The 27,868-nt window shown below is 43.6% G+C and overlaps 1 protein-coding gene across 5 annotated transcripts in view; it reads right to left on the reverse strand.

Annotated features, from left to right (window-relative positions):
- The window catches only part of eps15l1a (epidermal growth factor receptor pathway substrate 15-like 1a), a 607,694-nt gene that overhangs the window by 442,805 nt on the left and 137,021 nt on the right, over positions 1-27,868 (reverse strand). For all 5 annotated transcript variants that reach the window (XM_072482837.1, XM_072482838.1, XM_072482840.1 and 2 more), the window contains exons 6-9: positions 16,957-17,022; positions 13,275-13,400; positions 11,377-11,436; positions 5,562-5,792 (exon numbers count right to left, since the gene is read on the reverse strand). In XM_072482837.1, the coding sequence (XP_072338938.1) occupies positions 5,562-5,792; positions 11,377-11,436; positions 13,275-13,400; positions 16,957-17,022 (483 nt within the window). The remainder of the gene's footprint in view (positions 1-5,561; positions 5,793-11,376; positions 11,437-13,274; positions 13,401-16,956; positions 17,023-27,868) is intronic.

The raw sequence follows: 27,868 nt of genomic DNA on the forward strand, positions 1-27,868 counted from the left end.
GGCGATTAGCACTGACTTTATTCATCAACTTAACCAAAAGCAACAAGGCTGGGGGTTAGCTCTATTTGGAGTTGCGGAAGAGCCGGGAGTGCAGGAGGCGAAAGAGGCCGACGTTGTGGCCTTTGCGTCCCTAGTAGCCCGGCGCAGGATCCTACTCATGTGGAAGGAGGCGAAACCCCCCGGACTGGAGGCCTGGGTAAATGATATGGCGGGGTTCATTAAACTGGAGCAGATAAAGTTTGCCCTGAGAGGATCGGCTCAAGGGTTCACCCGGCGGTGGCAGCCATTTCTCGACTACCTAGGGGAACGTTAGAGGGAAGACAGATGACCAGCAGCAGCAACCCAGGGGGAGGGGGGGGGGGGAGGATTTTTTTTTATTTTTTTAGTTTAGGTCAAAGATAAAGGGGTTTTGTTACTTGTGTATTGTTTAAAATTTCTGTATTGTTATTGTTGCGTTTGCTTTGTAAGAGGGGAAAAATTGTTGTTTGGGAAAAAATTTTCAATAAAACATCTATAAAAAAAAAACTTAACCAAAAGCCGTGTGAACAACTAAAAGGGCAACCTACTGTAATATTCAGTCAGTGTCGGTATTTGCAATGTGAGTGATAACAGCCGCAACCACAATGGATGAAATCTAATCAAATGGGCACAATTGAAGGAGTCATGCAGTTCAAAACCATGTAGACTTCCTGGTAACTGCTACCACAGAAATTAAGGCTCACCACCCAGGACTGCTTCACATCAACTCAGCAAGCAAGATCAATCTGTGGCTTGCTAAGGAGATTAAGGATAGTACGAGATGAATTTTATAACGTTCTAAAGAACAGTCGCAAATCTGAGGATTTGGAGTGCTGTACAAACCAGCAAAAGATACCAAAAAGTTGATAAAAAGGGAAAAAACAGAATATGAAAGTAAACTATCCAGGAATATAAAAACAGATTTTAAGCGTTTTTTTAAGTATATAAAAAGTAAGAGAGTAGCTAAAATAAACACTGGTCCTTTAGAAGCAGCAACAGGAGACATTATCATGGAGAAAGAGGAATTTATATATTTAACAATATTTTGTGCCTTTTTCACAGGAGAAGACATGGCTTACAGACCAGAAATGGTGGGTGACCCAGGGTTTAATAAGAGTGAAGGAGTTAAGTTAATTAATATCAGCAGAGAGGGCAGTGGTTAGCACTGCTTCCTCAAGGCACCGGGATGCCAGGTTCGATCCTGGATTCAGGTCACGGTTCATGTGGAGTTTGCACATTCTCCCCTTGGCTGCATGGGTCTCACCCCCACAGCAGGTTCAACAGGCCTTATGGTCTTCTCCTGCTCCTATTTCTTATGGTCTTATTTAACAACTTCCATTTACATCGCACGTTTAAGGTACTAAAATGAACCAAGGCTCTTCATAAGAGCGTTATCAAACAAAATTGAATCAAAGACTTTACAGTGCAGAAGGAGGCCATTCGGCTCATCGAGTCTGCACCGGCCCGTGGAAAGGGCACCCTACTTAGGCCCACACCCCACCGTATTCCTGTAACCCAGTAACCCCACCTAATTGGACTTCGAGACACACACATCTTAAAGGAGGAAAGCGAGATAGCTAGGCAGTGAGTGTGCGGAAGAAATTCCATGATTTATGGTCAAATCCCACTCCACGTCTTAAGCTCAAAAACCTGGGTTGGGCAATAATGCTAAACTGTCAGAGGATTGAGAATTCAGATGAGATGTTAAAACAAGGTGGCTGCAAAAGATCCCATAGAACTATTTTGAAGGAGAGAGGGGGTTATCCCCAGTGTCCTGGCCAATATTTGTCCCCTCAATCAACATCATAAAAAGTAGATTATCTGGTAATTCTCACACTGCTATCTGTGGGATCTTGTTATGTGTAAATTGACTGCTGCACTTCCTACATTACGACAGTTACTACACTCCAAAAAATACATGATTAGCTGTAAACTAGTTTGGGATGTTAGCGGTGCAAATGCGAGTTATCAAAATACATGCACTGTATGTGAGCAAAAACATTTTACACGAGTAGCAAAGACCTAGAATTCACTGGCTACAAATGGAGCCAGAGACAATTAATGATTTCAAAAGGAAATTGGATAGACAGTTGAGGGAAATAAATATGCAGGATTACGGGAATAGAACACGGCTAGTGAGTGTCTAGATTACTCGTTATGGGCGAGGCGTTTTCAGAACCCCAAAATGTATCATGGAGTTCAACCAACCTCTCCCTTTAATGGATTTGTTGCTTTTCCTAGCACACGGCTTTTCCTAGGTGCGATATTACAATTATGGACACGTGGGTTTTTAAACACAAAACACTGTTTATTCCATGAACTCAACTTAATATCTTAAATAAACATTGGATCTCTTAACACCCCTTACTGCAAAGATAACTCAGAAAATATTGCAACAGTAAATACTTCCTTAAAATGTTCCTTCAAACTACCAAGAGACTTAACACCTTTGCACAGAATCACATCAGATTAAAGGATATATATATTTTCTGTAGAATGGCAGAGATATATTAGCTTGGATGACTTCAGCTGCAGCACCTTGCTTTCTTCATGCAGCTCTCTGGAAACCCACAGACACACCCACGCTGCTTTCTCAAACCTGGCTTTCTCCCTTCTAAGCAGATCACAGCAAACCAGAACTTCTCAAGCTGCTGACTCAAACTGGCTTTCTACTTTTAAATTGCTCACAGAAAAACCAGCCAGGCATTTTTTAAACTGCAAAACCAAACTGCAAAATGGCTGAACTGAGCTGAGCTCCACCCACTCTATGACATCACTGTTTTCGTAAAGGTACATTGCTTAAACATCCAGTTCTTAAAGGCACTCTCGCATGACACTCTACATAGTGACGTAAACTCGATGGGCCAAATGGTTTTCTTGCGCTGTACCAACTCTATGACAGCCAAAGGCACAGCCATCAACAGTGGGGCGATTAAAATCAGGGAGCTCAAAAAATCTGAATTGGAGGAGTGCTGATAATCGCAGAGGCTGGAGAGAATACAGAGGTAGGAACATAAGAGTTCATGAAGGAATTTGGGAAGAAGGGTGAGAATATTAAGAGTTGAGGCACACAGACGTCAGAACAGAATTAGCAAAGTCTTACACGTAAATCGCCATAAGGCCCTGTTAGATATCTGGAGAAAACTTCAAAGTGATAATCATTTTTGAAACAAATCAGAATTTAGAGCCTTTGTATTGAGATCATAATGTTATATTTGTTTGAACAGCAATATGCAGCCAACCAATGTTCCCACCTCATTGTAAGTCCAGCGTACAAGTCTAACTTTTAATTCAGGTTAATAATTATCCCCAAGTATACAATACTGACTCTGATACTGCAGGAGTGATAATCAAATGATAAAACTGGCTTAGCAAATATTCGTATCATCGCTTCAATGAGACATTGAGGGTAAAAGCATATGAAACGATGGGTCAGGAGGGAGTCACTCAGTTCAATTCTATTCAATCACAGACTATTAGAAGTGTCCACCATCGTAGTGTGTGTAAGCTTGCCTTCTGATAGGATGTGAGCAACCAACCAAAATTAAAACCTGCAAAAGAACTTGCTTACAAAGCCAATGGTGTGAAATATGAATTCAGCCTTACAATATAAATTCTCAATGTTCAAGCTGCAGATTCCACTGGTACCTGAACCAGAGCTTCAGCAGCCCCTTGGAGAAGACCATCTGCATCTAACGTTAATGGTGTGTTAATATTGTTAAAATACACAAGAAGGGCATTGTTTAATTAAGTACTTACAACACTTATAAAAGAGGAGTGCTGGAGCACTGGGTTGGTAGCTAGGAGGGAGATGCTAAATACTGCATTTTGTAAATAACCAAACCATCAGGAAATGATTAAAACCAAAATATTACTGGAAAAAGGAGACATACTATTGAAGCTTTTCATCCTGCACACATCAGGACAGCTACGTAAAATAAACCAACGGTAAAGGAAAGAACACTTTGAACTTTATGGTTGGAAGGTGGACTCTGATTGGCAGAGGTGCTGCCATGGAAAATGCAGCAGGGGACTGCTAACTGCCAAGCTTTTGTTTAAATTCAAACCAGGCAGGTCGGCTCTGATTGGGCAAAGCCTTGCCATGGGGAATGAACCCAGAATTGGCTGTACGTCAAGCTTTTGTTTAGTTGGAAAAGGTGCAATGTATGGACATGCTCTTTCTATGTGCAAAGGACAGGCCCTGTACAAGAATATGTGGCTTCAACATGCATAAATGACTCACACTGTGAGCCCAACTGGTAATCGTACGTTCTCGGAGCACAACCAGGATTGTTTAGCAAGTGCTGCCCAATTGTGCAATCACATCTCATGTTGGACTCGATGTTTTGAGTTTTGCAAGCACAGGCTGGTTGGGTATGGTTAGGTAGGTAGACCGGAAGTTCCAATGACTACAGATCGTACCAAACAGCAGGTGACTTCGACAATTTGCATAGTATGTCTCTTTTTTCAGCAATACTCAAGTTTTGCACTGCTACATTACTGAAAGCAAAATACTGGAGATGAAGATCCGAAATAAAAATAGCATCTGTGGAGAGAGAAACAGAGTTAAAGCTCAAGTCCAATATGACTTCTTCAGAACTAACATCAAGAAATAGTTTCACCATCTGGCTTCAGATCGATTCGTCATCCAACATAACTTTCAGTCCTATGTTTAAACAAATATGTACACGGTTCACTTAAAATGGAATTACATCACCAGTTTGGTTGGAAGTCCATTCTAATTAGCTACAACCCTTGGAGAGGGGAGACCCTATAATCACTGTCTTGAAGCTCATTGCTTTTATCCTGTAACCCTCTAGCTGTGTGATCACATTCTACGTACAATACTTTGATCCATTTTAACTTATATTCCTCATGTTTGAGCATTAGAAACACATACAGGTGCTTATTAACGGATTACATGACTTATTAAAATGCACATGATTTAATTATGTCTGTGGGAGACAGTGAGACTTGGGAGGAACACAATTTACTGAAGTCATTAGGTGACACTAATCTACTGCTTTCCACAGGTACCTCCAGCTGTGCCCAGAAAACTCTCACCATCCCTGAGAATGTGAAAATGATTAAAGACCAGGGATCTAATCCAAGCCTCACAGCTGAATGAAGAATGTATTTTGATGTTACAAGTTATTTGTAAGTTCTATACAAAGATCTCAAACAAAGTCAAAACTCAAGACTGAGCAACTTTTAACTACCAGTCACATGCACACTAATGATAGCAGCAACAACACTACCTCCAAAAGTAGGACAGCATGCACGCATATTACTTAGGGAACCTACTGTGAAGGACTAGAACAACTAGGGTCAAGCTTACACCAATTTCCAAAGAAACAAGATTCCAATCTTAAACATGCTGTTGGAAGTGAAGAGACACACTGAATGAAAGGGCATAAAAAAATAGGCAAATCGCTAAGCTACTCTTGTAGTAGTTTGGGCCTATGTATATTTGCTCACCAGAGACTGAGCTGTGACAATGCAGGTTATCTTAGAAAGATGTACAGTGATTCCCATCTCATCACCTGTTTGATGTGCTTTGGAGAGATGCTGCCCGCGCTATTTAAACTGTTAATACTGCCATGTGAAGGAGTAGATCGCAGGCTATCTTTAGGTGGAGGGCTGGCAGGTAGAACTGATACAGAACCAGCTAGTGCTGGCCCTTGCTTCTTCCTCTTGGATGGTGGCAGAAGCGCAGGTGGCAGAACAGAGGGAACTGGCTCCTTTTCCAAAGCTCTGTAAACAAGATGCATTGCCTGCAAATAAAACAACAAAAGGTTCGTCAGTCTATGTGTATATTTCAGCAGTAGAGGTGGTTCCAATTGTGTAATCTGAATCTTCCTTTTAATTATTCCTAATCGTCTCTGTATCTGTAATTACAACACAGAACAGTGAGTGACCTTTTTCAAATCAAATCTCATTTGTCTGAAAGCGAAGAATTTCACATTTTGAAAATGAAACTTTTCCCACCTTAGTTTTCTGCAATACAGAGCCCAGAATCAAGCAGGGATCCAAGTAAAGAAGTCCCCCATGCTGCCAAATCCCAACTTCAGGAGCAGTATATCCAACTGCCACACCTGCCCCTTTTCCTTTCAAAATGGAATGAATTAATGCCAAATAATGTGACTTCATAGGTAAGTGGAGCAATGGAACTTCAACTCTCAATTTCTTCTGAAGCTTCAACGAATTGGTGCCAATGCCCCTCCAGATCAGTATTTCTCTCAACCTCCTTCTGACCCTATCCCTTCTTCCAATCACACCCCTTCCTATGTATTCAAGATACGCTCTGACATGCCTCAGCTTCAACCCTTCTCCTGCCTTCTTTCTGTAACCCTGCATATTCTTCATTTTTAGATGACAGTCGAGTTCCTTTTCATATAGTTTGAATAAACCTGCCTCCACCGCATTCTCAGACAGTATATTCCAGGCTCTAACCGCTCGCAGTGTGAAAAAGCATTTTCTTGCATCACATTTGTTTCTTTTGCAAATCGCTTCAAATATATGCCCTCTTGTCCTCGATTCTTTCCTGTCTGTTAATCTCGCCTGTCCTTTACCCTCTCACAGACCTTCTCTGGTGTCTTTTTTCTACCTTCCCCTTCACTTATTACATTTTTAACTTTTCCCAGCTCTGATGAAAGGTCGTTCACCTAAAACCTTAACTCGGGTTCTCTTTCAACAGACACGACCTGACCCAAGTGTTGCTCACATTTTCTGTTTTTATTTTCAATTTCCAACATCCGCAGCATTTTGTTTTGGAAAAAGGCAATCCAGATAGGATAATGCCAGCCTTCCACATCTCATGAACAATAAATCTGCACACTCTTAAATTCAAAGGCAAAGATTTGAACACCTTTGGGGGGCGACTGGTTTCGTCATCAATCTCCAAGTCTGGTTGGAAAACCTAAAGCATCATCAGATCCTGCTCTCCCATCATTGAACCACCCGCTATTCAAACACCATCCAGTGACACAGATAACTCTGGCTTCTCCTCTCCACCACAATCCACTTTCTGGCAGAGGTCTGAATGTATCAGGACAAACATATTAAATCCAATGAGGTCGCGATTTGTCAGTAAAAATACTGCCTTGCCCCGCTGATGGAACCAATCCCCCATTTTTTACACAGTTTCTATGGGGAAATCATTTCCGTATTAAAACGTTTGACTTACAACACATTTGGTTCCTGGAAATGGTGTGGTAAGTCCAAGAACTGCCGGCACAACGAAGATCCAAGCTAGGACCTATCTACATGCTTGTTTCTACACACAGCTCTGTCCAACACCACAGTGACCCCTAGGTGTAGGTCATGCATTCTCTTACATCATTGTGTGGGTGGTACTGTACTCAGTCCTATGTTAACCCTCTATGTGCCAGAACCTTATACTGCAGTCCTGAACTCAAGTCTTTCTCTAAATTCCATCCCACATCCTGTATTGCTCTCTCCAGGCTCGCCTTGTCCATTCAACCTCTTACTCCCTCATCCTACTCTGATCAAACAATTGATCACCCAACTTCATTTTCCATTTTAGCTGATATTGTTAACAATTCCCTCTCCACGGATACTGTTCCATCCACTCCAACCCATCCTCCAAATCTGAAGCAATCACACCTTTCCTCATATAGTGCATCTCAACCTGTTCTACTCACCTCCCTATCTCTAACCTCTCCTTCCCTAAAGTATGTTAATGTGTTGACACTTCCCAACTGTGTCCCTATTTCCATGTTCGAATCTCTCCAAGCAGGTTTCCGACTTTGCTACAGTGCTGAACCAGCCTTTATCAAAGTCACAACTTGCATTCTAGTTGATTAGAATCATGGTAAAGCTATCCCTCCTCTTCCTTCTATTTTCAGTTTTCAACACATCGACACCATCCTGTCAGTCCCCATCATAAACCCCCATGCCGAGGCCTCCATTTACATCCCTCCCTCTGCCAACTATCTGAAGCTGAACCAGACAGTTCAAACCCTTGCTGTTGCGTTTGACCCCAAGATCAACTTCTGATCACGTATTTGCTTTATCACCAAGATAAAGCACCAAGATATCACCAAGGGCAGCATGGTAGCATAGTGGTTAGCACACTTGCTTCACAGCTCCAGGGTCCCAGGTTCGATTCCCTGCTGGGTCACTGTCTGTGCGGAGTCTGCACGTTCTCCCCGTGTGTGCGTGGGTTTCCTCCGGGTGCTCCGGTTTCCTCCCACAGTCCAAAGATGTGCAGGTTAGGTGGATTAGCCATGATAAATTGCCCTTAGTGTCCAAAATTGCCCTTGGTGTTGGGTGGGGTTACTGGGTTATGGGGATAGGGTGGAGATGTGGGCCTGGGTAGGGTGCTCTTTCCAGGAGCCGGTGCAGACCCGATGGGCCGAATGGCCTCCTTCTATACTGTAACTTCTATGATTCTATGCCTCAGTTTATCCGCTGTGGGAAACCCCATTCATGCCTTTGTGTCTCTCAACTTAATTATTTCAATGCTTACCTGCCCAACCTCCCATCTTCTACCCTATATAAACTTATGCTTTTCCAAAACTCTGTTGTTAACTCGCTCTAAATCTCATTCATCAATTACCACTGTGTTTGGACCTACACTAGCATCTGATCGAACTAAACACACTAAAGTCCTTATTGTTGTTTTGATTTCCTCATGGCCTCACACCTCCCTATCTCAGTAATCACCAGCCCTACAAGCCTTTGAGGTTTCTGCTCTCCTCAATTCAGTTCTCTTATGCATCCCCAGTTTTCAGCACTTCATCATTGGCAACCATGCTTTCATCTGCCTTGCTTCTAATTCTACCCCTAAACCGATCCACCTCTTAAGATGATCCTTAATATCTCCATCTGCGAAACTTCCGGGGGTGACAATGGAGTGAGTGGCTGCACATCAGGTGGCTCCCGCTCAAGGCAGGTTTTTTTGGTCTTTTCCCCACCCGAAGTGCAAAATGGTTGAGGGCAAATGGTATAGGAGTGCCTGGGGAAGGCAATACTCCTTTGGTGTGGTTGGTGCATGGATCAGCGAACAAGGAGCGCCACGAGAAAGAAAGTGTTGTTAGAGCAGGAGAGTTTTTGTGGTGCGCCATAGGGAAAGATGGCTGAGGGCAAGGGGGCTGCACTGCCTGCCCAGTGGTCAAAGGAGCAGTTGGTGGCGTTCCTGAATGATGGGTTTCGGCAGCAGACGAAAGAGGCCCTAAAAGACCTGGCCACGGTGGTGGAACCACTGAGATCTGAGATTGAGTGAGTTGAGCAGAGGCTGGAGTTCCAGGGCCTGGCGATCCAGAAAGCGGAGGAGGCGGTGGAGAGCATGAGGAGCAGTTGGCCTCGTTGCTGGCTGAGATGGGAGTAATGCAGGAGAGCCAGAAAAAGCTGAGGGAGATGGTGGCAGATTTGGAGAATCACTCCAGAAGGCAGAACTTAAGGATTGTCAGGATGCCTGAAGGCACTGAAGGTGCGGAGGTCACAGTATATATCGCAAAGATGCTGGAGAAGTTGATGGGGCTCTTGGAGGTGGGCCAATTGTACAGGACGCTGAGGAAGAGGTCACAGGCAGGCGAGCTGTCGAGGGTGATGGTGGTGCGGTTGCACCGCTTTCTGGACAAGGAGAAGATCGTTCGATGGGTGAAGCAGACCAGGAAATGTACCTGAGAGGGGAATGAGTTGCGGGTGTACCAGGACTTGGATGGGGAGCTGGCAAAGAGGGTGGCCAGGTTTAACCAGATGAAGGCTGCCCTTTTCAAAAAGAGGGGTGAAGTTATAATAATAATTTTTATTGTCACAAGTAGGCTTACATTAACACAGCAAGAAGTTACTGTGAAAAGCCCCTAGCCGCCACATTCCGGCACCTGTTCGGGTACACAGAGGGCGAATTTAGAATGTCCAAATTACTTAACAGCGTGTCTTTCGGGACTTGTGGGAGGAAACCGGAGCACCCAGAGTGAACCCACGCAGAGAGAACGTGCAGATTCCGCACAAACAGTGACCCTAGCTCGGAATCGAACCTTGGACCCTGGCGCTGTGAAGCAACAGTGCTAACCACTGTGCTACCGTTCTGGCGTACTGTTCCCGGCCTGCCTGTGGGTGACTTTCCAGAAGCGAAAGTTTTATTTTGACACGCCAGAGTGATGGAATTTATGAGGGACAATGAACTGGGAGGAGTGTGAGGACACTGAACTTTGGAGGAGTTTTGTGCGCTCTTTAAAGTGTTTGGTGATGGGTTTTCGGGACAGGTTTTGACTGGGGAGCAACTATGATGAGCGTGCCTTTTGTTACTCTCGAGGGATAGATGGTTGGGTTGGTTTTGGGGGAGAGATGGGAATTGGAGGAGGATGGTTGGAGGCCTTGGGTGGGAGCCACAATGCAAGCTGGGCAGGCTAGTTAATGGGAATGAAGTGGGGGGTTGCCAGGAGGAAGGCGTGGGGGAGTTGTTTTTTGCCTGAGGGCAGGGGGGGCAGGGGAACAGGGTTGCTGGCATGGGTGTGGTTGATGTGGCACAGTTTGGAAGAGATCGATGATGGTGGACATCCAAGGGTGGCTTGGAGAGGCACGTGACGCGGGACGGAGGCTGGCTCAAAAAGGGATATGGCTGAACGGAAGTGGTCGGGGAGGCCCCCCAACCAGCATGGTGATGTGGAAAGTGAGAGTGCTGAATGGGCCAGTTAAAGTCTTGTGTTTTCGCATCTGAGGAGTTTGCAGGAAACGCACCTAAAGATAGGGGACCAGACAAGGCTGAGAAAGGGATGGGTGGACAGGTGTTTCATTCGGGGCTCGAGGGGGATGGCGGTGTTGCTTAATAAGCGGGTTGCGTTCGAGGTCGGGAGTATTGTGGGGTTTGGAATGGATATATGCTGGCCAGTGGAAAGTTGGAGGGGATGCCAGTGGTTCTTGTAAATATGTATGCCCTGAATTGGGATCATGTGGATTTTATGAGGCAGGTGTTAGGGAGGTTTCCTGACTTGGACTCGCATCTGCTGATTATTGGGGGACGGTCAAGTCCCAAGTTGTCGAGGGTGTCAGCAGTCCAATAAGTGTGTAATGCCATTAATTTGCCAGTGAGCAAACTCCAGTCTACAACCTTTGACAATCCTCTCGACCTCATTACTGAGCTGAAGGATCAGTCTAAATTAAGTGGACTTCCATCGTCAAGATTTATGCCAGATAAAGGCAAGTATGTGACTAACCAAACCAAGGTTGAAAAAATGGCAAAAGGTTGAGTTGTGGGTTTCTGAAAACAAATTTTCATTCAGATTGGTTCACCATTTGCGCGACTCTCAAAACTCAGGTCTTGGACTTCAGATCGTTATTTTGATCCGAGACACGGTGTCCTCATGCAACCAAAGGTAGTATAAGACTTACCACAGCAAACTCATCTCTGTCGAGGTGGCCATCCTTATCAACATCACTAAGTTCCCAAACCTAATGAGAATAAAAATTGAAATCAAAGAGTTAAACAGCCTCAGCTAGGAAATGTAAGGGGGTTTTGGTGAAATGAATCTGAGACATAGAATAACAGATGGACACAGGCAAGATGCCAGCCATGTTCAATATTGATGAAAACACTCCTATCAAGATTGAGAATGTCATGAATTTCTCTTTGTAGACCCCACTTTCCTATGTAGTATTAAATTGAGTAACAGGTGACAGTCCAAGGCTGCATTGAGCTGTAGCTTATCAGTGACACCAATACATTTTAGAAACCTGTTGTGTGATCTAAACATAATGCAATGCATACAAAAACATTAAACTCACTCTTAACATTAGCCATTTAACATTACAAATCCCTTCAGGGCGTTCTCCCGGAGAGGTATGTCCCTTTTTTTACTCTCTGGCTTTTCATTTGGGCAAGCTTCAAGTACACAATGCAAGCTGGATAATATTGAGTTCAGGCCCTAAATTAGCTTGGATTTTGTTCATGTAGAATGGGTGAGTTTATCATTTGTCAAGTATGGTCAGATTTATTTACATATTATGAATGTTATTAGCCACTCAAAGAAAGTTATGAGGAAACAAGATGGCTACTCAAAGCAAATAACTTTTTTCTCCCCCTTCAACCTGGCTTCAAAGTTTTGCCTGTATGACCAGTGCCTCCAGAGTCATGCAGTCACATGTGTGCATATAAATCTTTTCCTTTCATTAACTTGGTTCAAAAAGTATTTTTGGTTTCCTCTATCAGTACTAGGTAAAAATAAGAGTTAATATTCTAGCAAAGATGGGTAGTTTGGGCACTTGCTCTTGTTCAAGAAATTAATTTTATAGATAAGGCTCAGAAATTGAAATGGGGGTTGATGGTATAAATCTGTTATGGGTATACAGGGCAGTACTCTTAAGGCTAAAGTTAAAGATTAATGACCAAACATTTGTTCCCGCTTGCTAATTATGTGCTCATTCAATCTTGGTGCATCTATCTACCTGTCGAGTTTTATGTGGTGGGTTTATGGAACTAGCAGAGGTTTAAAACATTATTTCAGTTGTAGTTCTGCACAGATCCAGATACAGCACGAGAAAGTGATTGTGCGTTATTATATCTCAGCGTCAGTAACACTGGCTACTCAAGCCTCAATTGTGTGGGTTTTTTTAAAACTGGTTACAAATTGAAGGATTCGTAAAGGATTAGTTTATAGGGGGTCTGAAAATGTAGTCCGACAGAAATATCGCACAGAAAATAAGGAATTATACGGTACAGAAACTGGAAATAGTGACAAAGAATGTAAATGTTCAGTATATGCAACATTGTGATCACTGCATGGAACAAATCGTGCACTTCAAGATCCAAATCAATTTGAACCATGATGAACAGATAGTAGCAGCTGCAATTCCTAAGGATTAGGTAGGTAGCTTCCTATACTAAAAATATATATTACTCCCTTGTATTCCACCAAATTTTATTATCTTCTGAAGAACCAAAATGACTGAGATTGAAATCTATCATCATCCAAGAGCTTCTGTAATATTCCTTTCAGAAAGGTTTCAAAGCTAGTCTAAAGAGAACACTGAATAAAGAAATACAGAACTAGCTTCAATGCAATGGATAAAGTGCCGAATGAGGAATTAGCCTACAGTTGTTTGATTTATTCCCTGTTCTGCTACTGCATGCTGTTTCACTAACCTGCTTCAGTTTAAATAATTGGCCTCTGTATTTGAACAAAAAATGTATTAATCGAAGCTGCATTGCAAGTATTTTTGATTTAACAGTTAATATCTCAAGATCAGTTTTGCACTGAAAATAACCATGTGCTTAAATGTAACATGCTCACCCTTCCCAAGACATCCAGAGGTAGGTTTGAGTTTATCAACACAGGTTTGACCTGGTCACCCGAAAGGAGGCCGTTTAGGGGAGTCAAGCTTTCAAAAATTCCATCAAATTTGGCCCGCTCTTCAGGCTGTGGGGAGAGAGGCAAGGTTAGTTACTGTTTTCTATTCGTGAAATTCTGAAAATGCAATGAAGCTGGTCTTGAAGACAACCTGTGAATATTAATCCCAGCATTAGACTTCAAAGTTCTGGCCTTTCTCACAATTACCACAATAGTGGTCATTCCACTGGTTTATTATGTTAGGCATCTTTGAACTTTTGTTCTTACACATTTTGGTACTCACTTGACATTACCATGAACATTTCCAGAACCTCTAGCACCAGGCATATTTCAGCAAGTTGCCATCCATGGCCTTTCACCAAAGTAAAGATCATAATTATCTAGCTTTCGCTCCAAATGTCATATCAGTAGCCCACTTCAATCATCATTCAACCCTACTGTTTCTGATTCCATTCTAATTTCATCAATCTCCTTCACAGCACAAGCCAACTGCAGAAAACATTTATTTCTAAACCACAGCAATGGTTAAAAGAATTGATCAATTCCACATCCTCCAATGGCAAAACGGAAATCTGATTTCTTTCCATTCTTTGTTGTTTGGATTGCCTCACTCAGCTCTGTTTCACACAGATAACCCTGGACCTTGTGATTACTAAATGGAACTCCCACATCTCTTCCCAAAGTTTTGTGTCAATGGAAGTTCATTTTTCTCATTCATGCCCAGTATTTATTTTCCCCCAAATTCTCGTCCATAATCAAGTCTATCTAAGTCTTGAATACCAGAAATGTCTTTCTTTTTACTTCTGGAGTTCAACATCCCTTTTTTCTATCCATCTTCCCCCTTCCACCTGTCATGACAAAAGACAGGAACATAAAAAAATAAGAGTAGGCCATTCGGCCCCCCAAGCCTGCTCTGCCATTCAATTAAGATCATAGCTGATCTGATTGCAGCCATAATTTCACTTTCCTGCCTGCTCCCCATATCCCATGATTCACCTTTCCTCAATAACCTTTCTTCGATACTGATGTTACACTAAATATCCACCAAAGTTTTTATTTTCATTTACAAACTGTTGCCAAACCAGAGGGGACTATAAAAACTTACATTATAATCACAATGTTCAGTACTCCTCAGAATCCTCCTTTGTTGTTTTTCCAAATGTTTAATATATGATCTGAATCCTCATCACAACATTTTGTTTCTTTAATCATTTCCTCCCAAACCTTAAAACTGTAGCACTTCAGTCCAGTTGGTATTTTCCTTAAAAGCCAGGCAGCTACCTACCAAATAGTTCTTTATTCACGACCTCCAGTCATTTCAACCTTGATACTATCTAACATCATGGGCAGTTGACCCAACACCCAGATTTTCTCAGAGTAATGTTCCTATTTCCCTGTCTATCATCTGCTAAGCACCTATCTTTAACACATTAACAGGAATTCACTAAACAATGAAGATGCCACTTCTTCATCAGTGAAGTGGAGCTCCAATGGTTTGTAACAATGTATTGCCCTGAAATAGCTTTAAATAAAAATAGAACACTCCTTTTTAGAATAAATATGAATTTTTGAGAGAGTCTGGACAGAGCATGGTTCGTATCATCCAGCAGTAAATAATACGGCACTTCTTGCTCTGTTAATCGTCATTATTATAGAATTTACAATGCAGAAGGAGGCCATTCGGCCCATCGAGTCTGCATCGGCTCTTGGAAAGAGCACCCTACCCAAGATCAACACCTGCACCCTATCCCCATAACCCAGTAACCCCACCCCTAATGGCAATTTTGGACACTAAGGGCAATTGATCATGGCCAATCCACCTAACCTGCACATCTTTGGACTGTGGGAGGAAACCGGAGCACCCGGAGGAAACCCACGCAGGCACGGGGAGGATGTGCAGACTCCGCACAGACAGTGAACCAAGCCGGAATCGAACCTGGGACCCTGGAGCTGCGAAGCAATTGTGCTATCCACAATGCTACCGTGCTGCCCTGTCATAGGATGCAAGAGGAGCTTAGGCATTTTGCCATTTGAGCCTGCTCCACCATTCAACTAGATCCTAGCCGATTGCCAACGTCAAAACGTCCCTTTCTCTGCACTATCCCGATATCTTTTGCTATCTTTAATAATGAGAAATCTATCTATATTTGTCTTGAATATACTCAGTTACTGAGCCTCAACAGCCCTCTAGACAAGAGAATTCCAAAGATTCACCACCCTCTGGGTGAAGAAATGTCTCCACCACTCAATGACCTACCTCTTATTCTGAGACTGTGTCCCCTGGATATAGACCCACCAAACGTGGGGAAACATCCCTCTTGCATCTACTCTGTCGAACCCAGTAGGAATTTTGTACACTTCAATGAGATCACCTCTCATTCTTCTAAACCAGAGAGAATACAGGCCCAGTCTCTTCAATCATTCCTCATGGGACAGACTCTCCAGCCGTGGAATCAGTCTGGTGAACCTCTGCGGCACTGTGCAGCCTTAACAAGGCTCTATACATTTTCAGCAAGACGTCTTTACCCCTGTACTCAAATCCTCCTCCAATAAAACAGATGCCAAAATTTGATGCAGAAGTTGGTCTCAATGCAGGATATCCTATCCATTAATTTTAATTCATTGATTTTCTCACACCTAGAATGGCATAGAACACACAGCACAAAAACAGGCCATTTGGCCCAACGTGTCAGTGCTTTATATTGAACACAAGTCCTCTCCCCATTATATCTACTTCACTCAGGTCTTCAAGCATATCTTTCCATTCCTTTTTCTTTCATGCATTTCCATCCAGTTCACTTTTGAAAGCATTTCCTTTCGTAGCAAGTTCTAATTCTAATCATAGTCCCTATTGGATTCGTTTTTTGGTCACCATCATTGATGGCCCCTCATTTTGGATTCTCCCACAAGTGGAAACATTCCCATTACATCTACCCCACCCAACTCATTAAGAATTTTGAAGATCTCACTCAGACCACTTCTCCAAGTCTCTCAGTTTGAATTTGGAAAATTCAATTTCACAGAATCATTTCCAACCCTTCAAATACAGAGAGGGAGATAATGAAAATAAAAACAAGAAGATACTAGAAATACGCAGCAGGTCTGGCAGCATCTGCAGAGAGAGATAATGAAATTTTCTATTGCAAACGGAGGTGCCATCAACCACAGCTTGTACTGGTGCCCCAAGCATAGCATCGCAGTTTATACAGCACACCTTTAACTCACAAGCTTAGTTATTAACATTTTTAGTGAACACTGTGCTTATCAGGCATCAAAATCACATATTCCTACATCAAGTCAAACATACTTAGATTTAGAACAAAACCCTCTTCACTCCCTCCAATTTTAAAAGAGGATCATCTATTGCATTTTTGCAACGTTTTTCTATTTCCCTCCACCAGACATCCTTTGTGACGTTGGGCATTGCCAATTTAGTGCTAAATCAGAGCAGCTTTGGATAGTGAGCCCATGCTCACTTAAATTAAGTTGAGGTTATCCAAACAAGTTGATCAATGGGCCATTACAGTGGTGACTCTCAATTCATCCAATCTGGGCTGAATTTGAACATTTATCAGAGATGAAATCTAACCTATGTTAAATGTACGAAGTCAGTTATCCAACTCACCCTTACAGCCCAGTGTGTGTCTGAAGATGGAGGAGGTGCTATCAGTGCGGGACTACTGCTGTCATGCTGCCAAAAGATAAAACAATTCATTAGTAATAAGTACACACGCGTTCTGCATAGTGAAGTCTTGGAATAAATTACACATGCACATACATGTTCAAGGAAACCAGCAATAATAATCTTTATTAATTTTGTCACAAGTAGGCTTACATTAACACTGCAGTGAAGCTATTGTGAAAATCCCCTAGTTGCCACACTCCAGCACCTGTTTGGATACACAGGGGGAGAATTCAGAATGTCCAATTCACCTAACAAGCACATATTTCGGAACTTGTGGAAGAAAACCGGAGCACCCGGAGGAAACCCATGCAGACACAGGGAGAACATGCAGACTCCGCACAGACAGTGACCCAAACAGGATTCGAACCTGGATCCCTGGTGCTGTGAAGCAACAATGCTGCCCACTGTGCTACTGTGTAGCTGTAAAATGCCACCATAAAATGAGATCTACAAGTCATGGGGCTTTTAAGTCAACTACTTCTCCTTAGGAAATAGAATTTGTACATCTAGGCTAAACCAAAAGATGGTAGGAGCAGAATGTAGCCATTCGACCCATCGAATCTACTCCTCCATTCAATCATGGCTGATATATTTCTTATCCCCATTCTCCTGCCTTCTCCCCGTAAGCCCTGATCCTCTTATTAATCAAGAACCTATCTATCTCGTTCTTTAAGACACCCACTGACTTAGCCTCCACAGCCTTCTGCGGCAATGAGTTCCACAGATTCACCACCCTCTGGCTGAAGAAATTCTTCCTCATCTCTGTTTTAAAGGATCATCCCTTCAGTCTGAGATTGTGCCCTCGGTTTCTAGTCTTTCATACTAATGGAAACATCTACTCCACATTCACTCTATCTAGGCCTCTCAGTATTTTGTAAGTTTCAATGGGATCTCCCATCATTCTCCATAGAGTACAGTCCCAGCGTCCTCAACTGCTGCTCATAAGACAAGCCTCAAGCCCTTCATTCCAGGGATCATTTTTGTGAACTTCCTCTGGACCTCTCTACAACCAGCAAATCCTTCCTTAAATAATGGACCCAAAACTGCTTACAATGTTCCAAATGCTGTCTGACCAGAGCCTTATACAGCCTCCGAAATACATCCCTGCTCTTGCATTCGAGCCGTCTCGAAATGAATGCTAACATTGCATTTACCTTCCTGACTGCCAACTGAACCTGCATGTTAACATTAAGAGAACCTGAACGAGGACTGGTCCCTTTGAGCTTCTGATTTCTGACACCTTTCCCCATTTAGAAAATGCTTCTATTTTTCCTACCAAAGTGCATAATCTCACATTTTTCCACATTGTATTCCATCTGCCACTTCTTTGCCAACTCTCCTAGCTTGTCCAAGACTTTCTGCAGCCTCCCCGCTTCTTCAACACTACCTGTCCCTCTAAATATCTTTGTATCATCTGCAAACTTTATTTTTAAATTTAGAGTACCCAAATAATTTTTTCCAATTAAGGGGCAATTTAGCATGGCCAATCCACCTACCCTGCACATCTTTGGGTTGTGGGGGCGAAACCCACGCAAACACCCGAGAATGTGCAAACTCCACACAGTGATCCAGAGCCAGGATAGAACCTGGGACCTCAGCGCCGTGAAGCAACAGTGCTAACTACTGCACCTCCGTGCTGTCCTGTATCATCTGCAACCTAAGCAACAATGCCCTCAGTTCCTTCTTCTACATCATTAATTCACCTGAGGAAGGAGCAGTGCTCCGAAAGCTAGTGATTCGAAACAAACCTGTTGGACTTTAACCTTGTGTTGTAAGACTTCTTACTTTGCATCATTAATATATACCGTGAATACTTGTGGTCCCAACACTGACCCCTGCAGAATACCACTCGTCACTGGCTGCCATCCTGAAAAATCTTTTATCCCCACACACTACCTTCTGCCAGAAAGCCAATCCTTTACCCATGCCAATACCTTGCCCCTAACACCATGGGCTCTCCTCTTATTTAGCAGCCTCCTGTCTGTCACCTTGTCAAAGACTTTCTGGAAATCCAAATAGGTCACGTCCACTGGTTCTCCTTTGTCTATTTCCTCATTACCTCCTCAAAGGATTCTAACTGAATTGTCAGGCATGACCGCCCCCGCCGTGCTCACTCAACCCTGATTTACCATGCACTAAGTACTCCACAATCTCATCCTTAACAATAGACTCTAAAATCTTACCAACAACCAAAGTCAGATGAACCGGCGTATAATTTCCCGTCGTCTGCCGCCCTCCATTCTTAAGACATGTTACATCAGCCATTCTGCAGACCTCTGGAACCCTGCCTGACCCCAGTGATTCCTGAAAGATCACAACCAATGCCTCCACAATCTCCTCAACTATCTCCTTCAGAGTGTAGTCCATCCGGTTCGCCATCTTTAGTCCTTTCAGTTTCCCCAGCACCTTCTCCTTAGTGATGGCCACTACATTCACCTCTGCACCCTGACTCTCGTGAAGTTCTGGTACGCCACTGTTGTCTTCCACTGTGAAGATGATGTGAAGTACCTATTCAGTTCCTCTGCCATTTCTTTGTTTCCTATTCTACTTCTCCAGTGGTGAAATGTCCATTCTTCCCTCTCTCTTACCGTTTAATATCAGAAAAACTCTTGCAATCTTCTTTTACATTCACTAGCTAGCTCACTCATATTTCATCTTCTCCCTGCTTATTGCTTTTTTAGTTGTCCTCTGCTTGTTTTTAAAAACTTCCCAGTCCTCTGGCCTCCCACTAATCCTCATCGCATTGTATGCTTTTTCTTTTCCCTTTCTGCTGTCCCCGACTTCCCTTGTCAGCCATGGTTGCCTCCTCCTCCTTTTAGCATGTTTCCTCGTCCTTGGGATGAATTTCTGTTGTGCCTCACAAGTAACACAAAAAAATTCCTACCGTTGCTGTTCCACCATCTTCCCTGCTAGGCTCCCCTTCCAATCAACTCTGGCCAGCTCCTCCCTCATGTCTTTGTAGTTACCTTTATTCAATTGTAAAACCGTTACATTTGATTCCAGCTTCTCCCTCTCAAACTGCAGGGTAAATTCTATCATATTGTGGTCACTGCCCCCTAAGGGTTCCTTCACCTTAAGTTCCCTAATCAAGTCTGCCTCATTATACATCACCAAATCCCTGGGATACTAATAAATGACTTTTGACTTGGGGTTGATGGAATCATAACCCAGTGAAGTGACAAGCCCTGCAACAATTCATAGTGAATAGTCACCTAATGCACTACGACTGATTTGCATGGACCACACAACTCCAGTAGACACCACAACTGATTCTCTCACACCAAAGAGCACCAGCACACACCATGACTAATCCTCCTGCAGCACATATCACCAATACAAGCACAAGAATGCAAGTACACACAAGGACTGAACCTCCTAACCACTCACCACTACAGACCAGGACTGAACCTCCCACATCAGTACACACCACAGTTAACTTCTTATATAACATTGGTCTCAGCTGAAGTCGTGTGTTCAATTCTGGGCAGTGCACTTAGTAAGGGTCTCAAGATCTTAGAGAAGACTACTAGAACAGTGTCAGCAAAGAGAATTTTCAACTACGTAGAGAATTATGTGCAGAAATTAGGGTTGTTCGCCTTCTGACAGGGAAGAGTAAAATTTGAGGGAAGTATTCAAATTCATCGAGCTTTTTTTAAAAAAAAGATTTTATTACAAACATGTATCAAAATAGGTTACAGCAAACAAACACCCCGGAAAACATACTTCCCAACAATCAACTATACAGTCTGTACAGATTTTTACCCGTTTTCACCATTTCCCCTTCTCCCTCCACCCCTTGCGACGAACAGCTCCTCAAACACGGTCACAAATATCCCCCACCTTTTCTCAAACCCCCCCTGCTGAGCCCCTTAACTCATACTTTATCTTCTCTAACCACAATAAATCATACAGGTCATCCAACCATGCCGCTACCCCCGGTGGCGATGCCGACCGCGACTCCAGCACAATTCGCCTGTAGCCATCTGAGATGGCCACCTGCAAATGACCATGGGAATTGTGGCCAACCCAGGACTCAGACAGATACAGAGCTTGTATGAATTTGCAACCCAGATAGCTAGACCTGATCGAAACCCCCGCTCTTTTGCATTCTAATGGCTCATTTCCCCAGAACAATAGGACTGCACTCAAGAAACCGATACAGACACAGGCTGATCGTCGCCACCCCCCTTTACTCAGAGAGCCCAACTGCCAAGGTCAATGACCGCATAGGACCCACCCAGCCACCAAGGCACCCGCCTTTATTGGCCAAAATCGAAGGCAGTGATCGAAGCCTATCGAATTATTGGGTCCAAGATTAAGGACCGTCGCAAATAGCGCAAAACCCTAGAGGGATAAAAAGAGACACAGCCATGTGTTCGGTCTCTTTTGCACCCGGCCTGTGCCAGCCTGTTTCGGATCCGGCCAGCGCCAGCCCAACTGCAGCATAACGACCAGACAGCCAAGTTCAAGAACAACGATCGCTACCTGACGGATGAGCCCAGCAAAGACAGAGCTGTTATACGTTTTAGTTACCGTTGTATGAAGAGTCAAAAGTCCTGTTCCTTTTCACCAAACACCATTTATTTCACTTCCACAGCCTCTGCACAAAACTCTAACAACACACCACCTGACACAAGGGCCACCTGAAGTCCCTTTACATATCAGTGTCAATCATTGGATACTTAACATAAATGAGACAACTAATTACAATGTCTGTTAATGCATTACTTAACTCTTAACCCATTACTTAGCAGTCTCCCCTTCCTTGGAGAAAAAAATAATTAGGTGAAAACAAAATTTAAAGAAACTCAAAAACACACACGCAATTTCCCCCCTTCTTTTTTTTTCGAATTTTTTTTTGGGAAGAAATAAAAAAGTCACAGAAACAGGCGCCCTTCATTAACAATATCCAAAAGTTAAATTTCTGTCAATATCTGAGATATATAAACGGCCATAACCACCGCCTCGACAAAGCTTAACGTCTCAGCAGCCAAAGTGCTTTCGACCACTTTCCTTATTTTCTTTGTTTCTCACACAAGAGGACAACATTTACCATTGTTCCCCAAGAGGAAAATTATAAAATCTCCTGTGCTTGATTTGCATAGGACGCATCACTATAAACTATGAATTTCAAGTGCCTATGGTCTCCTAAAACCGGGAACCTCAAAACATACTCCTGCATTTTTAGTTTGACCAAACGCTTTATTTGCTCTTATTAGGTCTTCCACTTTGGGATCATTCATTTTTGTACTCAACTCTAAGACATCAAAACTCACATCCGGTCTAGTCTGCCGACCTAACCAATTCAGTTGCCCAATTAAACTTTGCAGTTGCTCTTTTTCCATCTTTGAAACCTTGCATCTTTTTGTGAAAACCCGCCACAACTAATTGCTATTGGGCTGATGCTTTCCAAATAAGATTGCTGACGTAAAGTTGCCCCTAACTTAGTCTGTCCGATTTCCAGTCCAATATATTTAAATGCACCGGAAGCCTGACTTCCAACCCTGAATTCTTTCCTCAAACCAGAGATTACAAAAGCTTCAAAATCACTAGTCCCACCCCACAAAAATTATTTGACATGCATCATAAAGATACCAGAAAGGTTCCCTTTATAGTGCCAGTAAAACATTACCAGATCTACTTTCAACTGGGAACAGCCTAACTTTAACAAAACTGACCTTACCGAAAAATACCAGACTCTAGATGCAACATTTAAACCATATACACATTTGTTCAACTTCCAGAATACCCCTTCTGTGATAGCTGCTTCTTTAGGAGGACGGAGAAAAATGTCTCTCTGGAGCTGATGCCCCTGCAAGAAGGCAGCTTTCATATCTATAGATTTGCATTCCCATGCCTTTGTGGCTAAAAGAAGTGCTTTAAAATTAACCTTTCCTGCTGTAGGTGAATCTACCCTTAAATCCCGATCTTCTAAGTTTTCTTCAAATCCCCTTGCCACAAGCCTGGCCTTTGCCTTACAAGTTCCATCCGGAAGAACCTTTTCCGTGCAAATCCATCTTTGGGAGAGAGCTCTTTGTCCCCTGTCCGGTACTTCCGTGTATACCCCAAATTCATTCCAACTATGCAATTTTTGCTGTTTAGCATCTTTGATAACTTTTTCATCTAATTTATTTGAAGCCACAAAAATCTCACGTGCATGTGGGCTTCTACTCCTATTAGTATTCGTAGTCTTACTCATGTTCCGAGATCTTGATAAACTACGTCCCCTCTCCCGCCTGGTATCTTGTTCTGTACTGCTACTGCTTGATCTTTCCCTTCTGCTGTGGGATGTCCTTTCAATAGTTCTCAACCTTTTCCTGCAGACCTGTTCACTATCCGATGTACTATCTGAACTGGCACTGCGTTTCTGTGCCCTCCATTTTTGAACTTTGTTTTCCCAATCCATTATCTTGACTCCTTCCCCTGAATGCTGTACAATCAACCAATGTTTATACTTTCCAGTGGCCATCCCTGCTCTACTAATAACAGCTGCATCCTTCCATTGACTAGACCCTTCAGGCAAGTATGTTACCTTTGTACCAACTTTTGCTAGTTGTCCTTTCGGGAAAATCGCCTTATCACAGATCTTAAGGTCCACAGCCACAATGTTGTTAAAATCCCTGGCCAAAGGTAGGGTTACTATCGGTCGTGCTAGTGTCCTTCTGTACTTCCTACAAACTTCACAGCAATCACTAGCCTGTTCTATCAGTTTAGTATAGTCTTCATCCCTTACCCCTGCATCCTTTAATAAATCTTTCAGCCTCCGAGGAGACGGATGTGCAAATTGCCTATGCAGTTTTAATACAAGATTTTTATCAGCGAAAGTCCCATTTTCAACTGCCATTAACACATCCTTTTTTTAAAAATATATTTTATTCAAAAAAAATTTCAGCCAAACAAAACAGTACAGAAATGTTTCCCTTTTTACAACAATAAAACAATATAAATAATAGTGACCATTTTTTAACAAATAAATAATATATAAACTAAATGGCAACTGCCCTAACAAAATATTAACTCTCCCAAATAATAAAGTCAAACAAGCCAATATACATATCCAAGTAAAAATATCCATACAAAAACACCCCTGAGGACCCACCCGAGCCCTCCCCCCCCCCCCCCCCCAGGGTTGCTGCTGCTACTTTCCTAGTTCCTTTATCGTTCTGCAAGATAATCAATGAACGGTTGCCACCGCCTGGTGAACCCTTGAGCCGAACCTCTTAGTGCGAACTTTATCCGTTCCAGTTTTATAAACCCTGCCATGTTGTTTATCCAGGCCTCCACGCCCGGGGGTTTAGCTTCCTTCCACATTAACAATATCCTTCGCCGGGCTACTAGGGACGCAAAGACCAAAACATCAGCCTCTCTCGCCTCCTGCACTCCCGGCTCTTCTGCAACCCCGAATATAGCCAACCCCCAGCTTGGCTCGACCCGGACCCCCACCACCTTCGAAAGCACATTTGCCACCCCCACCCAGAACCCATGCAGTGCCGAGCATGACCAAAACATGTGAGTGTGGTTCGCTGGGCTTCTCGCGCATCTCCCGCACTTATCCTCTACCCCGAAAAATTTACTGAGCCTTGCTCCGGTCATGTGAGCCCTGTGCAAGACCTTGAATTGTATCAGGCTAAGCCTGGCACAGAGGACGAAGAGTTTACCCTGTGTAGGGCATCTACCCACAGCCCCTCTTCGATCTCTTCCCCCAGCTCTTCTTCCCATTTCCATTAACACATCCTTAACCACTCTACTTGAAATATTATTTTTCAGTAATGGAATACAATAGTGTCCCGACTGTGTAAATCGTAAGTCCACCGTCTTTCCAAAAACTGTTGCCTTATCCTGTTAGTAGTGCATATTCCATATTCTGCTTTGTAGCAGACTGACCTATTTGAGTCATCAGAATCGAATGTTTCCCCAGAAACTTCTTTAAAGCTTTTGTCATCTGATCGAATAAGGTATCCTCATCCGTAAACTGAACTCCTGTCAAAACGAGGAGCCTATCCATGTTGCTCACTCTAGCACAGTCAAGTAATTTAAAAGCCAACACAGACTGTGGAAATTCCAGGTTGTGTTTCTGCAGCCTTTTATATAGTCTGCCAAATTCCATTATATAGTCTTCCATGGAGATATCCTCCATTTTCTCGAACTTATCAAAATCCGACCATGCTTCATACGCACTTAACAAGTCATCTTTCTTATAAATCTTATCCATATAATGTAATAGAGTCTCCAGACCTTCTTCTGAGTCTAACTCTTCCAATTCCAGCTCAGAAAGCACTTTGTTTCGGATTTTACTGTCATAAGGTAGAGAAAGAGCCAATGCCATACCTTGTTTTCTCTTTCCCAAGGCAGTTACCTTAGTCCACATAACTACTGCACTTCTCCATTGGTTGTACGATTGCCTTTCAGAAAATAAGGGGGGATAGTCATATCCAGCCATCTTTACCCTGGGTTCAGCCATGTATCTTTTTTTTTTCCTTCTCACTCACTCCTTGGTTTGATCAGGAAAAGTTGTATCTTTCAAACCTTCACATTTGCACAGCAAACATTCTCTGCTAAAATTGTTATACGTTTTAGTTACCGCTGTATGGAGAGTCAAAAATCCTGTTCCTTTTCACCAAACACCATTTATTACCACTTCCACAGCCTCTGCACAAAACTCTTAACAACACACCACCTGACAGAGGCCACCTGAAGCCCCTTTACGTATCAGTGTCAATCATTGGATACTTAACATAAATGAGACAACTAATTGCAATATCTCTGAATGCATTACTTAACTCTTAACCCATTATTTAACAAGAGCCACTTCTTCAAACCAGCCACGTGAGATCAAGATAAAGGCCTCATCAATCTGCACAGCGCCGGTCGCCCTGAAGTTAAGTATAGGTTATTGTAGCTGATAGGTGTAGTTTAACTTGTAGTATATTGTGTTTGCATGTCGATGTTGTGTATGTAAATAAACCATCTTTGAACTTGAACTGACTAACTGGTTGTGTGGTCATTTGACCGATATACGGGAAAGCCTTGTGGTTCAGTAAGAGAAATAGAAACACCCACAGTATTGGCGACGCTATTGGGACATAACATAAAAAGAGCCTCGTTTATTAAAAGAGCAACACGCCGCCGTGCAATCAGAAAAGCAAAGGCCATGACATCGACCTTCCTCCCCTCCATGAACTCCGGTTTCTCTGAAACCCCAAATATCGCCACCAAAGGGTCCGGGTACACCACCTCCTCCACTATCCTCGCTAAGACTGCGAACACTCCCGCCCAGAATCTTCCCAACTTTTCGCAACCCCAAAACATGTGCACGTGAGTCGCTGGCTCCTGCCCACACCTCTCACATTCATCTACTACCCCCTGAAAGAACCCACTCATTCTCGCCCGAGTCATATGCACCCCCTGCACCACATCTAACTGTATCAGGCTCATTCTTGCACCAGAGGAGGTCCCGTTTACCCTACGCACTGCCTCACTCCATACTCTCCAATTGATCTCCCTTCCCAACTCTGCTTCCCATTTCTCCTTGATCTTCACCAAGCGCTCAGAATGGCGCTCCAGCAGGGTGTATCCCGGCAACCCCCTCCGGACCTTTTGTGCAAAGTCCCTAATCTGCAGATAACTGAACTCACTCCCCCTCGGCAGCTCTACCCCCTCCCTTAGCTCCTCCAGACTGGCGAACCCTTCCTCCAAATACAAATCCTCACCTTGACTAACCCCACTTCCCTCCACCTCCTGTATACACTATCCATCCCCCATGGCTCAAACCCATGATTCTCATAAGCGGCGTTAGCACCGACATCCCGTCCACCCTAAAATGCCTCCTCAGCTGATTCCATATCTTCACCGCGGACTGCACCACTGGGCTCCCTGAATATTTACTGTTGCCAATGACAATGTTGCCATCACCCTAGCCTTCAAACTAGACCCCTTACAAGATTCCTCCTCCATCCTAACCCACTCTACCTCTTCTCCTTCCCGCCACCGCCGCACCTCGTCCACATTCGCCGCCCAGTAATAATGAAGCAAGTTCGGCAACGCAAACCCTCCTGCTGCCTCTGTAGCAGGGTCCTCCCTACCCTTAACACCTTCCCCACCCATACAAAGTCTGAGATGATCGTGTCCACGTTCCGAAAAAGGCCTTTGGTATAAAGATCGGGAGAGCCTGAAAGATAAACAAGAACCTCAGCAGAATATTCATTTCCACCACTTGGACCCTCCCCGCCAACGTTAAGTGCAGTGTATCCCACCTCTTAAGATCCTCCCTGGCCTCCTCCACCAGCTTTGTTAAGTTCGGCTTATGGAGCCCAGTCCATTCCCTCACTACCTGAATCCCCAAATACCTAAACCTATCCCTTGCTACCGTAAATGGCATCCCCCCTAAATTAGCCCGCTGTGCCAGCTCATTCACCGGGAATACGTCGCCAATCCCTGCATTCAGTTTGTATCCTGAGAACCGTACAAACCTCTCCAGCAGGCCCATAATCCTTCCCATACTATCCAACAGATCCAAAACATACAGCAAGAGGTCATCGGCATAAAGTGACACCTGATGCTCCCTCTGTCCCCTCATAATCCCCGCTACTCTGCCGACCCTCAGAGGCATCGCCAATGGCTCTATGGGCAGCGCAAACAGCAACGGCAACAGCGGGCATCCATGCCTCGTATCCCTGTGTAAGTCAAAGCTTTGTGAGCTCATACCCTTCGTCCTTAGTGCCACATACAGCAACCTCACCCATGCCACAAATCTCGGCCCAAACCCAAACCTTCCCAAAACCTCGAACAAGTACCGCCACTCCACCCGATCAAATGCCCCGGCGGACTCGTCACCGCATTCAATAGCCGTCTC

The sequence above is a fragment of the Scyliorhinus torazame genome, chromosome 18 (assembly GCF_047496885.1).
Source record: "Scyliorhinus torazame isolate Kashiwa2021f chromosome 18, sScyTor2.1, whole genome shotgun sequence".
Classification (NCBI taxonomy): domain Eukaryota; kingdom Metazoa; phylum Chordata; class Chondrichthyes; order Carcharhiniformes; family Scyliorhinidae; genus Scyliorhinus; species Scyliorhinus torazame.